General features: G+C 36.3%; 1 protein-coding gene across 10 annotated transcripts in view; it reads right to left on the bottom strand.

Annotated features, from left to right (window-relative positions):
* The window catches only part of ank1b (ankyrin 1, erythrocytic b), a 96,335-nt gene that overhangs the window by 44,673 nt on the left and 37,543 nt on the right, over positions 1-14,119 (bottom strand). For 9 of the 10 annotated variants that reach the window (XM_051092944.1, XM_051092951.1, XM_051092948.1 and 6 more), the window contains 8 exons: positions 13,328-13,426; positions 7,745-7,846; positions 3,527-3,625; positions 1,029-1,127; positions 835-933; positions 572-757; positions 253-351; positions 68-166 (listed from right to left, as the gene is read on the bottom strand). In XM_051092944.1, the coding sequence (XP_050948901.1) occupies positions 68-166; positions 253-351; positions 572-757; positions 835-933; positions 1,029-1,127; positions 3,527-3,625; positions 7,745-7,846; positions 13,328-13,426 (882 nt within the window). The remainder of the gene's footprint in view (positions 1-67; positions 167-252; positions 352-571; positions 758-834; positions 934-1,028; positions 1,128-3,526; positions 3,626-7,744; positions 7,847-13,327; positions 13,427-14,119) is intronic. The other variant, XM_051092949.1, reaches the window with a different exon arrangement.

Raw genomic sequence — 14,119 nt, 5'->3', positions numbered from 1 at the left:
TGTATATATATATTTTGTATATATATATATGTATAAATATTTTGCACGTCCCTAATGGATACTGTACCTTTGTCTTGGCATCTATCTGAGCTCCTCTGTCCAACAGAAGCCGCACCATAATCACATTTCCCCTCCTGGAAGCGATATGTAATGGAGTAATGCCATTCTTTAAGAGAAAAGGAGAGAAAGTGAGAAATTCATGTAATCTTTCGCATAGTAGCAGGAAGCATTAAACGCGACAGCTTTACTGACCTTCGGCGTGAAGTTCACGTTGGCTCCTCTGTTTAACAAAAGCTGGGCGACACTGAGATTCTCATAATGGGCTGCGATGTGGAGAGGAGTAAAGCCAGTCTACGGGAAAAGAGTGTAGCATTTCATTGACTCAGTGTATGTACAAAACAGGAACACCTACGCTGAGGGATCTTTAAACAAAGTCAGTTCTGTTTATCTTGTCACATAGTCATCACTGCAATTACAAGCCAAGAGCGGCTGCATTGAGCTTAGTGAGTCATGATGTGTAATCTCACTCGTGGTGAGATAAAACCTTTCAGATGTGCATAAACACACATACTTTGCTGAGGACGTCGGGGTTCGGGTCGTTCTGCAGCAGTACGGCGGCGGTGCGCGTGTCGTCGTTGCGTGCCGCGATGTGCAGGGCCGGCAGACGCACTTTGCCCTTGGTGCCATAGTTTATCAGAAGAGCTACCACGTTCTCGTGACCCTGCTGAAGAGCTACCGCCAAAGGAGTAAAGCCATCCTGGAGGACAAAATCAAGAGCTGTAGTGGGATTGATTTGTATTTGGGTTTGAATTCTGATTTTAACATTTCACCCACCTCAGTTGGAAGGCTCTGATTGGCTCCATGTTCAAGTAGATATTTCACCACTTCCAAGTGGTTCTCCTGTGCTGCCATGTACAGGGGACTGAAACCTTTCTGTAGAATACAAAATAACACCAAAGAGCAAATGAACTAAGCTTCTCTTCATCATGTTTCTGTTTGCTGATTCATGTTTTGAGGTTCAAACTAACCTGAGACTGGGCATTGACATTGGCACCATAACTGACCAGCTCAGCAACCACTTTCTCTTGACCGGCCAGAGCAGCAATATGAAGGGCGGTATTCCCTTTCTGCAAAATGAACAGTCATGTAAATATAATACAGAGAAAGATCCGACAATGCATGTAAAATACTTTTATAGCACATACAGTATTTTGAAGAATGTCATTTGATTTTATTGCTTTTATTTGGTTTTATTTTTGCTTGTTTAAGGGTTTTGCAAATGCAAAAAGAAATCTCTGAGCATATGCGATTTCTATTGCTTTAAACAGTTATTTGATTGATTTATTTACACTTTAATTCAGAATGATTGATTATTGCAACAAAGCAAAACTACAAATCTTTTTTTAATAAGTGGAATTGAGTCAGTTAATCTTAATTTATTTTGTCTCATTTGTCCTAAAGACATTATATTAGTTTTACTAACTTTTTTAAATTATTATTATTAAAAAGTCTTATACTGTTTTTTGACTTGTGAAGCACTTACCAACATTTTGTGCAGGGTTGCCAGGTTTCCACAACAAAACACACCCAACTGCTACTCAAAACTAGCCCAATCACATTTCTGGTGGTTTTAAGAGCATGTGTGATTCTGTAACATTCTGATTGATTATTGCAACAAAGCAAGACTACAAACAATTTTTTAGCATTGGAATTTAGTCAGTTAATCTAAATTTATTTTGTCTCGTTTGTCCTGAAGACATTATATTAGTTTTACTGATTTTTTTTTTTTTATTAAAATGTCTTCTATTTTGACTTGTGAAGCACTTTTTCCAACATTTTGTGCAGGGTTGCCAGGTTTTCACAAGTAAACCCACCCAACTGCTACTCAAAACTAGCCCAAAATTAGCCCAGTCCGTTTTTCGTTTTATTAAAATGTCTTATATTTTTTTGTGCAGGGTTGCCAGGTTTTCACAACAAAAGCCACCCAACTGGTACTCAAAACTAGCCCAATCTCATTCTGGGGGTAAAATATGCATTTTTTTGTTGGTTTTAAAAGTATGTGTGATTTCTATAGCTTGAATAAGAAATTCAGAATTCTGTAACATTCTGATTGATTATTGCGACAAAGCAAGACATTTTGTAGCATTGGAATTGAGTCAGTTACTCTTAACTTATTTTGTCTTGTTGGTCCTAAAAACATTATATTAATTGTAATGACTTTTTTTTTCATTAAAATGTCTTATTTTTTGACTTGTGAAGCACTTTTACCAACATTATGTGCAGGTTTTTACGGCTAAACCCACCGACTTGCTACGAGCTTGTGTGATTTCTATTGTTTGAAAGTGTGATATTATTTATTTATTTATACTTTAATTCAGAATTCTGTAACATTCTAAATGATTACTGCAACAAAGCAAGACTGCAAAACTTTTTTAGCATTGGAATTTAGTCAGTTAATCTTAATTTATTTTGTCTTGTTTGTCCTAAAGACACTACATTACTCTTACATTAATTTTTTGTTTTTATTAAAATGTCTTATATTTTGACTTGTGGAGCACTTTTACCAACATTTTGTTTAGGGTTGCCAGGTTTTCACAACAAAACCCATCCAATTGCTTTTAGCCCACCCTTTTTTAGCATTGGAGTGTAGTCAGTTAATCTTAATTTATTTTGTCTTGTTTGTCCTAAAGACACTACATTACTCTTACATTAATTTTTTGTTTTTATTAAAATGTCTTATATTTTGACTTGTGGAGCACTTTTACCAACATTTTGTTTAGGGTTGCCAGGTTTTCACAACAAAACCCATCCAATTGCTTTTAGCCCACCCTTTTTTAGCATTGGAGAGTAGTCAGTTAATCTTAATTTATTTTGTCTCATTTGTCCTAAAGACATTTTACTAGTTTCATTGATTTTTTTTTTTTTCAAATGTCTTATATTTTGACATGTGAAGCACTTTTACCTACATTTTGTGCAGGGTTGCCAGGTTTTCACAACAAAAATCCCCAATTGCTTTCCAGGGGGTAAAATACCCTGGTAAAAGTCGCATTCCAGGCACTAAATATCACAATATTGGGGCTGCTTCAACCCACATACAAGAAAAACAACCCGCCACAACAGTATTAAAGTAGCCCAATAAACAGGAAATCCATGGACTTGGCAACACTGGTTTTGATTCATTTTCCCTTATGAGATAAACTGTCCATTTGTAATTTTGTTAAATTTTATAAGTACACTAACCTATATACACTCTTATTTTAAATCTTAGGAATGATGAGAAACCTGTTGCTGATTGCTTTTTTAAAACCAACATAATAAATGTCAATGTTGAACAAATAGTTACTAATTAATAGAGACGTTCAGAATAAACATTTCTTTCACTGTGTAACAATTCATTAGTTAATATCGGTAGGCTAATGACTGTTTACAGTTGCCAAGAAATGTCCTGTATAGCAACTAATCACATTTATAAATCGGTTTTTGGCCTGCTGGAGGAAGCCTGACTCACTGAAGGAAATAAATTTACCTTTGTAGTAGTCTCCAAGTCAATTCCATTGTGCAGCAGCTCCAGCACCATCTTAACATGCCCTTCTTTGGAGGCCAAGTGTAACCCGTTAAGCCCATTCTGAGAATACAAAACAAAACATGAGGTGTTAAAAAACTCTGTCTCAAAAAAAAAAAAAAACACCCTGACACATCTCAAGTCTTTCTCTTTTTCTCTTCCCGTCTACCTGTCAAATGACTCACTGAGAGGAGGGCAGCCTAAAAATAACACAGTGAAGCACTGAGACATCTACAGATCTGTGGAGCTCTCATTAAACAGGGCGTGGAAATAGAGCGGTGGAGGAAACAGACACAAAAAGGCCGGGAGAGGTAAAGGCTGATCGGAGAACAGCACACGGTACAGTGTGTGCTTCTGTAGGGAAGCTGGGTGTGTAGTCTTGTGTGGCCATAGGGGGGCTCTGCTCTGCTAGTCTGACTGGAATCCCCTTCATACTGCAGTGTCACTCATCTCTAATGAGCTCCTACTGCAGCTGCAAAGTGCATGCGCAGAGGAGAAAAAGACAGAATGGAGATGGAGGGGTGCTTGCAGACGGTGGGGAGGAGCTCTGATGAAAACAGCCACACGTGCCCGCTTGGCATTAATATTCTCAGGGCGTGCTTTGGAATGTTTTGGGAAATATCATACAGTATTGAAACCCACGCTCAGTGTTATATGTTAATGGAACATCAACGCTGGTTCTTTCATATTGTTCGGAAATACAACTGAATAAAACCTGAGTAAAAGCTGTCAGAATGAGCAATCTAGCCAAGGCGTTGTTAGTCAGCAATCAAAGATATCTCACCCAGAACTGCAAATTTTATCATCATTTCATGGCTAAATAAGGTCACATGTGCTTAAAGGGATAGTTCACCAAAAAATGAAAATTATCCCATGATTTACTCATCCTCAAGCCATCCTAGGTGTGTATGACTTTCTTCTTTCAGACAAATACAATCTGAGTTATTTTAAATAAATGTCTCGGCTCTTTCAAGCTTTATAATGGCAGTGAATGGGTGTTAAGATTTTGAAGCCCATAAAAGTGCATCCATCCATCATAAAAAGTGCTCCACTTGGCTCTGGGGGGTTAATAAAGGCCAGAAAGTGAAGCGATGCATTTGTGTAAGAAAAAAATACATATTGAAAACTTTATAAATCGTAATCTCTAGCTTCCGCTAACTGTTGTACGTGCGTTCACAAGAAAGTGGCGTTCCAGCGGATGATGTAGAATGTGGGCGTAGTGTAAGCTCTGGTGAAAATAGTCTCGTGAGAACCAAGTTTTGTTTACAGCAAAAAAAAAAAAAAAAACAGTCTGTTCTGCAATATAAGTCCGCTTATATTGAAATCTCTGACATTTTGTACTTCTAATTTGTGACTGGGGTTTTGTTTCAGTTAGAGGAAACTAGAGATTATGGTTTATTTTCGTACACAAATACATCGTTTCACTTCTTAAGGCTTTTATTAAGTGTCCGGAGCTGTGTGGAGTACTTTTTATGATGGATTTATGCACTTTTATGGTCTTTAAAATCACAACAGCCATTCGCTGCCATTATAAAGCTGGGAAGAGCCAGCGTATTTTTTTTTTTTTTAAATATAACTCCTACTGTATTTGTTTAAAAGAAGAAAGTCATATACACCTAGGATGGCTTGAGGGTGAGTAAATCATGGGGTAATTTTCAATTTTGGGTAAACTAACCCTTTAAATGACTTCCATCCATGAACACAAAAGGAGCAACTATGAAGACGTTCTAATCATAAAAGCTTCTAAAAGGATGAAAAATGACCATTTACTTGTATTTGGTATACACTAGTGATGTAACAATATCAAAATCTCACAATACCATAATATACAAAGTCCGCAATGTGAAATTTATTGTGATATTTAAAAAAATATATATATAAAGAATTTTAAAGTTTAATTTAAATTTAAAGTTGAATTATTCTATCTAATGCACTTTGAGAGTTCAAAATTAACAGCTCCAACCCATGATCTTAACTGAGAAAACTTAAGTCAGAAAAATAAACAGTGAATTGACTTGTACTCTACTCTATTTTATTTGTGATATACTGTCTCAGTCTAAATTACATTCACACTGTAATAATAACCAATGACAGTGATAGCCATATATTGTAAAACAATTGCACTGCAAAATAAATTAAAAGGAATATTTCATAGGTACATTATTACTTTTTCTTTACACTACAGCAGGGAAATTACAATACTTTTTTTCTAATTTCTACACTTGAAAGAGATGTTTTGAATTCGAACTGCAATAACGTTACCCATTTAAACCACTAGCTGTCAGCAATTCATACTGCACCTTTAGGCTTTTATTTTGACAGAAAACTCAACCTCAGTGAAAACAGGCTTACAAAAATGTGTCTCACTACAAATCTAGTGAAATACTGTAATCATCTGCTGTGAAAATAAAGCATAACTGGTGGCTGTTGCATTAAACCAGATAACTACATTAATTCACTGTGAATGCAGACCTTCTGAGGCGCAGAAACACTGGATCACAAGCTGAATCGCCTGAACGAAGTGCATGCTTCGCTTTGAGTTTGAAACAAAAGCAGACTTGGTGAAGGTATAAAGCCATATTGTATTTTCGGTTTTAGTTGTTTGACAGATACTGTGCCAAAGCATAATGACCCAAAATACAACTTTAAAAATCTTTCAATTTTAGAATAAGAAGTTTAACTATAAATTAAAAACGACATAGATCGGAAGACCTATCGTTTCATATCATCATGTGACCATGATAATATCGAGAGAGACTTTTGCTATCATAATATCCAAAGCCACTTACAGTGCATTAAATACGTTTTGTATTTTTTTATACACAAAAGAATCATAAAAGTAGTCCATTGTGTACTAGAATGAATGTCAAGATATTCAGTTAATGACTTAATTTTCACTTTTGTAAGTAAAAATGTATTGTGCTTCAGTTCTTGCACATCCTGTTGCAAATGGCTTTTTGAGAAAAAAAAGACCTTTTGTCCATCTTAACAATTTTATCTGATTCATAGATTATTTTTAGCTCTATCATCATTAGATCTTAACAGATGAAAAGGCTTAATATCATTAGCGCTATTTACAGCCGTTAGTTAGTCACTTGTAAAATAAAGACAAATTACACTCATGACAAGATCATCAATTGTCTAAAAATCTCATTAACAATTACCTGCTTAGAGGTGAGCTGAAAATGAAGCTCATGCTCTGAGCTTTAAACTACGGTTCTGCTGATTCCCGAATTTTCTCTAGTCCCAAAGTACCCGTGCCGAGTGCTTAATCCGTCTCACTGTCTAAGCTCCTCACAAAATGTGTTGCGACAGCACAGAGACATTCACGCTGTGATATCAGCATCACACAGGGGACGTACACCTTCAGTTTATCCAAACACGTAACTATAAAGACCTCCGAGATGCATGGAAATACAGTCTAGGTTGCGTATCGGAGGCCGTGGCAGGTTCCCGAAGGAATCCTGTCTGTGAATGATGTTATAAGGTGGTGTAGTAGTCGATGCGAGTGTGTGTGTGTGCTGCGAGCATATAGAGTGGGCGTTCATTTTCAGAGCTTTTCAATGCGGGAAGCCAGCCAGCCGCTCTTGGTCCATTCACTAACCTCGTCTCTCAGAACCAACATAGCTTTTCTGCAAATATCACAATATGCTATTTAAAGCATGTATCACAGAGTGTTATGATGCAAGTGGGTGCAAAAGCATGACCGGTGAGAGGGTTAGAGGAGGAAAACGTGCCGGCGTGATTAATTATGGCAATTTACTTATTAGGGCATTGAACACAGCTCTGCATTGACACTGTAAACACAGCTGTACTGTCCAACCACAAGAACATTGGGGGGGTTAATACAGACGAGAAAACACGCACAGGCAAACAAACACACACAGATGTGGATGCTAATCTACAGAATGATGAATTTATAGCTTTAAATAGCAATTTCTGAATTTAGACAGCGCTATTAATGGCTTCAAAGTTACTTTGGGCTTTCAAGGCATGGAGACTGGCATTTCCATACAGCTGCTAAAGTGTTCTGAGTAATTTTAACTCTCCTGTTGTGTTCAAAAACTTTCGTTTCCTTGCATTTTGCCAAAAACAACACTGAAAAATAGGACTTACACTCACACAAACCCATGCACACACATGCTTGATGCTTGACATTGCAGGATGGATTTTTTTTCTCACCTGATTGGCTGTGTTGATGTCTATTCCATTTTTGATATGATCCAGGGCCTTTTCCAGATTACCTGAGCGTGCAGCACGGAGGAAACTGGTTGCTGTATCCGCCTGAGACATCAGAGGGAGAAAAAGAAAGACAAAATAACTCCAAATCTGAATAGAGAAATGGATTGTTAAATTACTTTTTTTATGTACAAGGTCTTTTGGATGTTTAGCAGTTAATACAACATCAGTGATACAGTCTGACTTAACAGCTCTAATTAGGAATTCAATCTGTGTTGTGAATGTCCACAGAGAAGATGAGAATCTGGTTTCAACTGGCTCAAAGGCCATATAACAGCAACCCATCAGTTACTGAATTAGTTTTTCTCTGTGTAAAATCATCTAATCTTCCAAACCTATGGAGTGTGGCGTTATATATACAAGGCTGGTTTTGCCCGTAAAGACATACTGGCATTTGCTTTAAAGCTATAGTGCATAGATTTTTAAAAATACTTTCTATAACCCAGTATTTTGTGAAAACAAAGCAAGGCATTTGACCTAAAGGTTGATTTTCTTGACAAGCGTATCAAAAGATTAGAGCACCTCAACCAGCCCAACATAGCAACATTGGCTCAACCAATGATGTGAGTTTGTGGGCGGAACTATCTGGTACTTGACCAATGGCAGGCAGAGGACATGTTCGCGAAAAGCGTCATTTTTTTTCCCAAACCAGTTAAGCGCAAACCACGCCCTCTAAGCGAAAACCCCACCCCGGAGCCGCGACTCACGTCTCCGGCTCGATTTCATTGGTCAACTGTATCACAGCGCTGATTGGCTACACAGCGTTACGGCTGCCCCGAAACACACTAATTTTAATACAATACCCGAAAGAGATACACGAGTGAAACGACGTACTCACAATTTACAATTTAAATAAAACGGTGTACAAAATGAATAAAAACAGTGCTTAAAACTACATATAGACTATAAAACATGCTCACAGAGTAGTTTAACGCTTGAGTAAACTACACTCACGTATTATACAGAACAAAAACCGGAAAACACAAAAAGATTAAATATGTATATATATTATTTTTTTTAAACTTATTATTAATTCTTTTGTATAGCAAACAATATGTGACCGTTTGTCAGCGATGCATCCATCGTCAACGACCTTGATTGATTTCTAAACTTCTTCTCAGGGGCGGCGACCGCGTAACCGGATTGACCAATGAAATCGAGCCGGAGACGTGACTCGTGGCTCCGGGGTGGGGTTTTCGCGTAGAGGGCGCGGCTTGCGCTTAACTGGTTTGGGAAAAAAAATGACGCTTGTGAAAACAGGCACTAGTTTTGCATCTCCATTTAAAGGGATAGTTCACCCAAAAATGAAAACTCCAGAGAATGTACATCAAAGATTGATGCGGAAGAAGAAATCGTTAAACAAAGTTGTTATTTTTGTTTTCTTCAGGCAAAAAAGTATTCTTTTAGCTTTATAACATTAAGGTTGAACCCTGATGTCACATGGACTATTTTAGCGATGTCCTTATTACCTTTCTGGGCCTTGAATGTGGTAGATGTGTTGCTGATTTCATCAAAAATATCTTAATTCGTGTTCCAAAGATGAACAAAGTTCTTACGGGTTTGGAACAACATAAAAAATGAGTAATTAATGACAGAATTTTCATTTTTGGGTGAAATATCAAACTGTTAATTATTTTGACAAAATAAGAATGATCATAAAAAATGCATTATATTCTTTTATTTAGTACTGACCTGAATAAGATATTTCATAAAAAGATGTTCACATATAGTTCACAAGAGAAAATAGTAGTTGAATTCATAAAAATTCCCTTTATTGTCCTGATCAGTTAAACTGCTTGCTGTTCTTCAGAAAATCCTTCAGGTCCCACAAATTCTTTGGTTTTCCAGCATTTTTGTGTATTTGAACCATTTCCAACAATGACTGTATGATTTTGAGAACCATCCTTTCACACTGAGGACAACTGAGGGACTCATATGCAACTATTACAAAAGGTTCAACCGGTCACTGATGCACCAATAGAAAACACAATGCATTAAGGGAGGGAGGGTGAAAACTTTTGAACAGAATGAAGATGTGTGCATTTTTCTTATTTTGCCTAAATATCATATTTTTTTCATTTAGTACTGCCCTTCAGAAGCTACAGAAGATACTTACACGTTTCCCAGAGGACAAAATAAGTTAAGTTTACCCCGATATTTAAATTCAAGAAGTTTTCACCCCTGGCTCTTAATGCATTGTTTTTTCTTCTGAAGCATCAGTGAGCGTTTGAACCTTCTGTAATAGTTGCATATGAGTCCCTCAATTGTCCTCAGTGTGAAAAGATGCATCTCAAAATCATACAGTCATTGTTGGAAAGGATTCAAATACACAAAAATGCTGAAAAAACAAAAAATTGGTGGCATCTGAAGGATTTGTCTGAAAAACAGCAGCCAATTTAACTGTTCAGGACAAACAAGGCACTTATGAACAACTATCACAAATAAACAAAACAAAAACAAATAACACAGCTGTGGATCATTCAGGTAATAACACAGTATTAAGAATCTTAAACTTTTAAATAAGGTCATTTTTATGAATTCAACTACTGTTCCATTGTGATTTATTTATGTGAAATATCTCATTCAGGTCAGTACTAAACAAAAAGAAAATATGCATTTTGTATGATCCCTCTTATTTTGGTAAAATAATTAACATTTTGCAGATTCTGCAAGGTGTATGTAAACTAATGACCTCAACCGTATTTATCACATTTAAAAAATTATTTAGCACATAAAACACAATTTTTCATGTTGTGCAAGCTATGCAAAGCTCAGACCTAATTTCTCCACACACATCTGTATTAATATTCTGTTAGTCTAAGTTCTTTGTTGTTTTTCATCTATCATCTGTGCCTGTCTCTCTCTTTGTCAGTGTGTCTATCTACAGAGCGTTCCTCTTGATCTCAGCTGTTCTCGTCTCTGTGGAATAGCTAACAACCTCCATACCTACTGTTCCCAACCCTGCCTTTCGTCTTTCTCTCTCCCTCCTGTAGCGTTCACACTAACGGGTCCAGAACAGAGAGCTTTTCAGATTCCCATCTGCACTGCAATCTTTCTAAAACATGACTCTATATCACCCTGTTCGTTTTGCGCCTTCGGCTCCCTACCCAGAATTCATCATTCCTGCTGCTCGGTATTAAAAAAAAAATCCTAGAGTGATATTTTGCGGTTTTCCATGCAATGACTAATACAATTTGCTCTGATGTGGTCACAGTTATATTGAGTCCTTGATTGATTTGTCAGATACTCTGCAGTCTAGAAATTTCAGATTGTCTTTGCTCTGTTATTCAGTGGGGATGATTGACAGGCTGGTCTCTCCCCACTCCCCTCCCCAATGGAGGATGTGGATGGAATACTGAGTGAGGTGAAAGAAGTCATTTTGAACCCTCATTTGCTTAGTCCTTAGGTGACAGCACAGCAAAATGCATCCGTCAACATGACTGTGCAATAATAGTGTTTATGCGCCATCATATCTTACTGAAGGAACTGCTGAATCACTTTAGGATTTAATTTGGAGACCAACATCAATTTCCTTCCCACCACTTTTCGAATAGTCATTCTTTATCAATCATTATCAGCCTGGTGATTTTTTTTGTGATTCACATATTCTTTAATGGTTAATTAACCTTTGGTTAATATATTTGAGCTGTGGACCTTCCACAGCAATTCCTGTTGTTTTACTTTTTTGATATCTTTTGAACAACTTTGAGAAGTGTTTTGGGTCATTATCTTCCTGAAAAATGAAAGTCCACCTCAAACATAATTCTGATGGATTGACTTGTCTCTGAGGTACTGAAAAGGACATGCTGGTTGATCTTGTCATGGGCTTGGCACCAAATTGTCATCGGCATGAAATTGGCACAGCACCCCCAATCATGACACAGCTTTCTTCAAGCTTGACAATGTGAATGTATTTTTAGCACCTGGTGACAAATGGTAAAACGAGTTAACAAAGCAATTACTCAGACAATGGCCAGTGTTTATATGTGATATACTAGAATTTACACGTTAAATATAATACATTTAATGTTCAAAAGTTTGGGGTTGGTTTCGAAAGAATGTATTTTATTCCTGTGATTACAAAGCTGAGTTTTCAGCAGCCACTGCCTTATCAAAATTTAATTTAATTTAATTTAATTTAATTTAATTTAATTCCTTTATTTATTCATGGAAACCGTGATGCATTTATTATTAGGATTCTTGGATTACCAGAGACAAAGAACATTAGAAATTATATGTATAAAAACTTTTATATTATCATCTAAAACCCTCCACATCCCCAGCTCCACCTGTGTGTGTGTATATATATATATACAAGTATATATATATATAAGTTTTTTTTCCAAAAAATATTAAAAAGTTTTCTGTTTAATTTAATTACATTTTTGTTTTTGTTTTTCTAAGCAAAAAAATAAATATCATACATTTTTCCCTAATTTACAGAAGACACCCACTAAAATGTCATTCAGTGTAACAATCTTGTCAGGCATATTTACAACAAAAAAAATCAATGTATGACATATTTAAAGACACACTTCTTTCACCCAAAATACTAATTAGTTGTAATTCTACATTTTTTTTTTAAATTTGCCACTATCCAAGGTTTTGCCCATTTGTCAGTAAAAATGCTCATTCAAAACACAAATTTAATTTGCTCCCTTATTTTTATATATATTTTAATATGTACTAGTTTGAATTTTTACAAAAATGTATTGTGTTACACTGAATGACAATGTAACATAATTTCAACCAAATTTTGACATTTTATTCTCCAAAAACTTATTTGAAACCTTAAAAGTAGACACTTTGCTTACATTTAATGTGCTTTCTATGGACTTTAAATCACTTTTGTAAATTTCTTTTGAAGTGGACATCTCAACGTCTTTGACCCATAAATAAATAAATAAATTTAATAAAAACACGTAAAAAGATTAATTTATTATATACATATATCTTCATTACATATTTAATTAAAAGTGGTTGCACAAATGCAAGTAACAGCAGATTTGCCACTATTTTGACTTAAAATTAAAAAAAAAAATGAATGTTTTGTAATGAAAATTTGTATATTAGTTTGTATTTGCGTTCATTTTTGTTGTTTGATATAGTCTACATTATCCCTCTGTAATCTCTACAGTATATCTGCTGAAGTGACATTCTGACATATATCAGCAATCATAGGCCACAGCAGGAGACGTTCCCTAAGTGAGCTTTTACCGCAAAAACCATCTGATAAACACACAAAAACGCACTTAAACACACACATAATCTCATGTTAGGAATATGAATAACTTCATACACATAAAACACAACAAGAGCCATTTAGAATGAAAGAATGATAAAGAAACACTACAGAAACACTCGCGGAGCTACTGACGTTATTAGCCACATCACGACATTCAAACACAAGACCTGCCACCAGATCCACAACCACAAGAGTACCACATACAGAAACGATTACGAAACCACACACGACTGGTCAGGAAAGGGAAGTAAAGTGTTGAGAGGCAGTACTAAGATATTTACTCTTCCATCAAAGTGCCATTTTCCAACTTGAGCCTCCGACGAACCCTCTCCACTCAAACTACTGTCCTGATGCACAAGCCAGCGCTGAACCACATGAGCCTAGAAGACACCAATACCACAAAGACAGAGCGTGTTAATACACACAGACACACACATGACACACATGAACTGTATGGGCAGGTGAAAACACTGACACTGCACATTCAAGGCTGTGGCAACACAAACAGATCATGAAATGTCATGAGTCATTTTAAATTTCAAGTATGAGCATGTGCAAATGTATAAACACAATCTGCTTAAATGCCTTCAAGCTCTTTGAAAGCAGCACAAAAGTGTGCTATAAGAAAAAAACAGCATTATTGACCTTTTTTAAGAAATAAGAGGGAGAATTTCTCGACAACGTCACATTTTCGTTTCAATCTTGAGAGGGTGACTGCAGAAACCCAGTCGCATTAAAGGGATTCCAGCTCTGGGCGCACTCCAAGACTGGTTGCTAAGCAGTTGCTAGGAGAGCGATGACATCATTTTGAAGATTCACAAAAGCCTACATGTGTGGCATCTATTGATGCAGGAACCACGCTGACTCTGAGCACATGAAGATGCAGAGAGCAAAACTAATTCTCTGACCTAAATTGTTCTGGATTTTTCTTTAAATAAATCCACGTAAGATGAGTGACACATATTGCTATTTGTTGCATGCAGCTATTCATTAAAAAGGAAATATATGATGCAAAATCACAGTAAGTAAAAGTATTTTAGTGCCGAATTCCAAACAGTGGACAGTGGAATGCT

The sequence above is a fragment of the Labeo rohita genome, chromosome 21 (genome assembly GCF_022985175.1).
Source record: "Labeo rohita strain BAU-BD-2019 chromosome 21, IGBB_LRoh.1.0, whole genome shotgun sequence".
Lineage (NCBI taxonomy): Eukaryota > Metazoa > Chordata > Actinopteri > Cypriniformes > Cyprinidae > Labeo > Labeo rohita.
The sequence above is the reverse complement of the archived record's forward strand: the minus strand, read 5'-3'. Positions and strand labels throughout refer to the sequence as shown.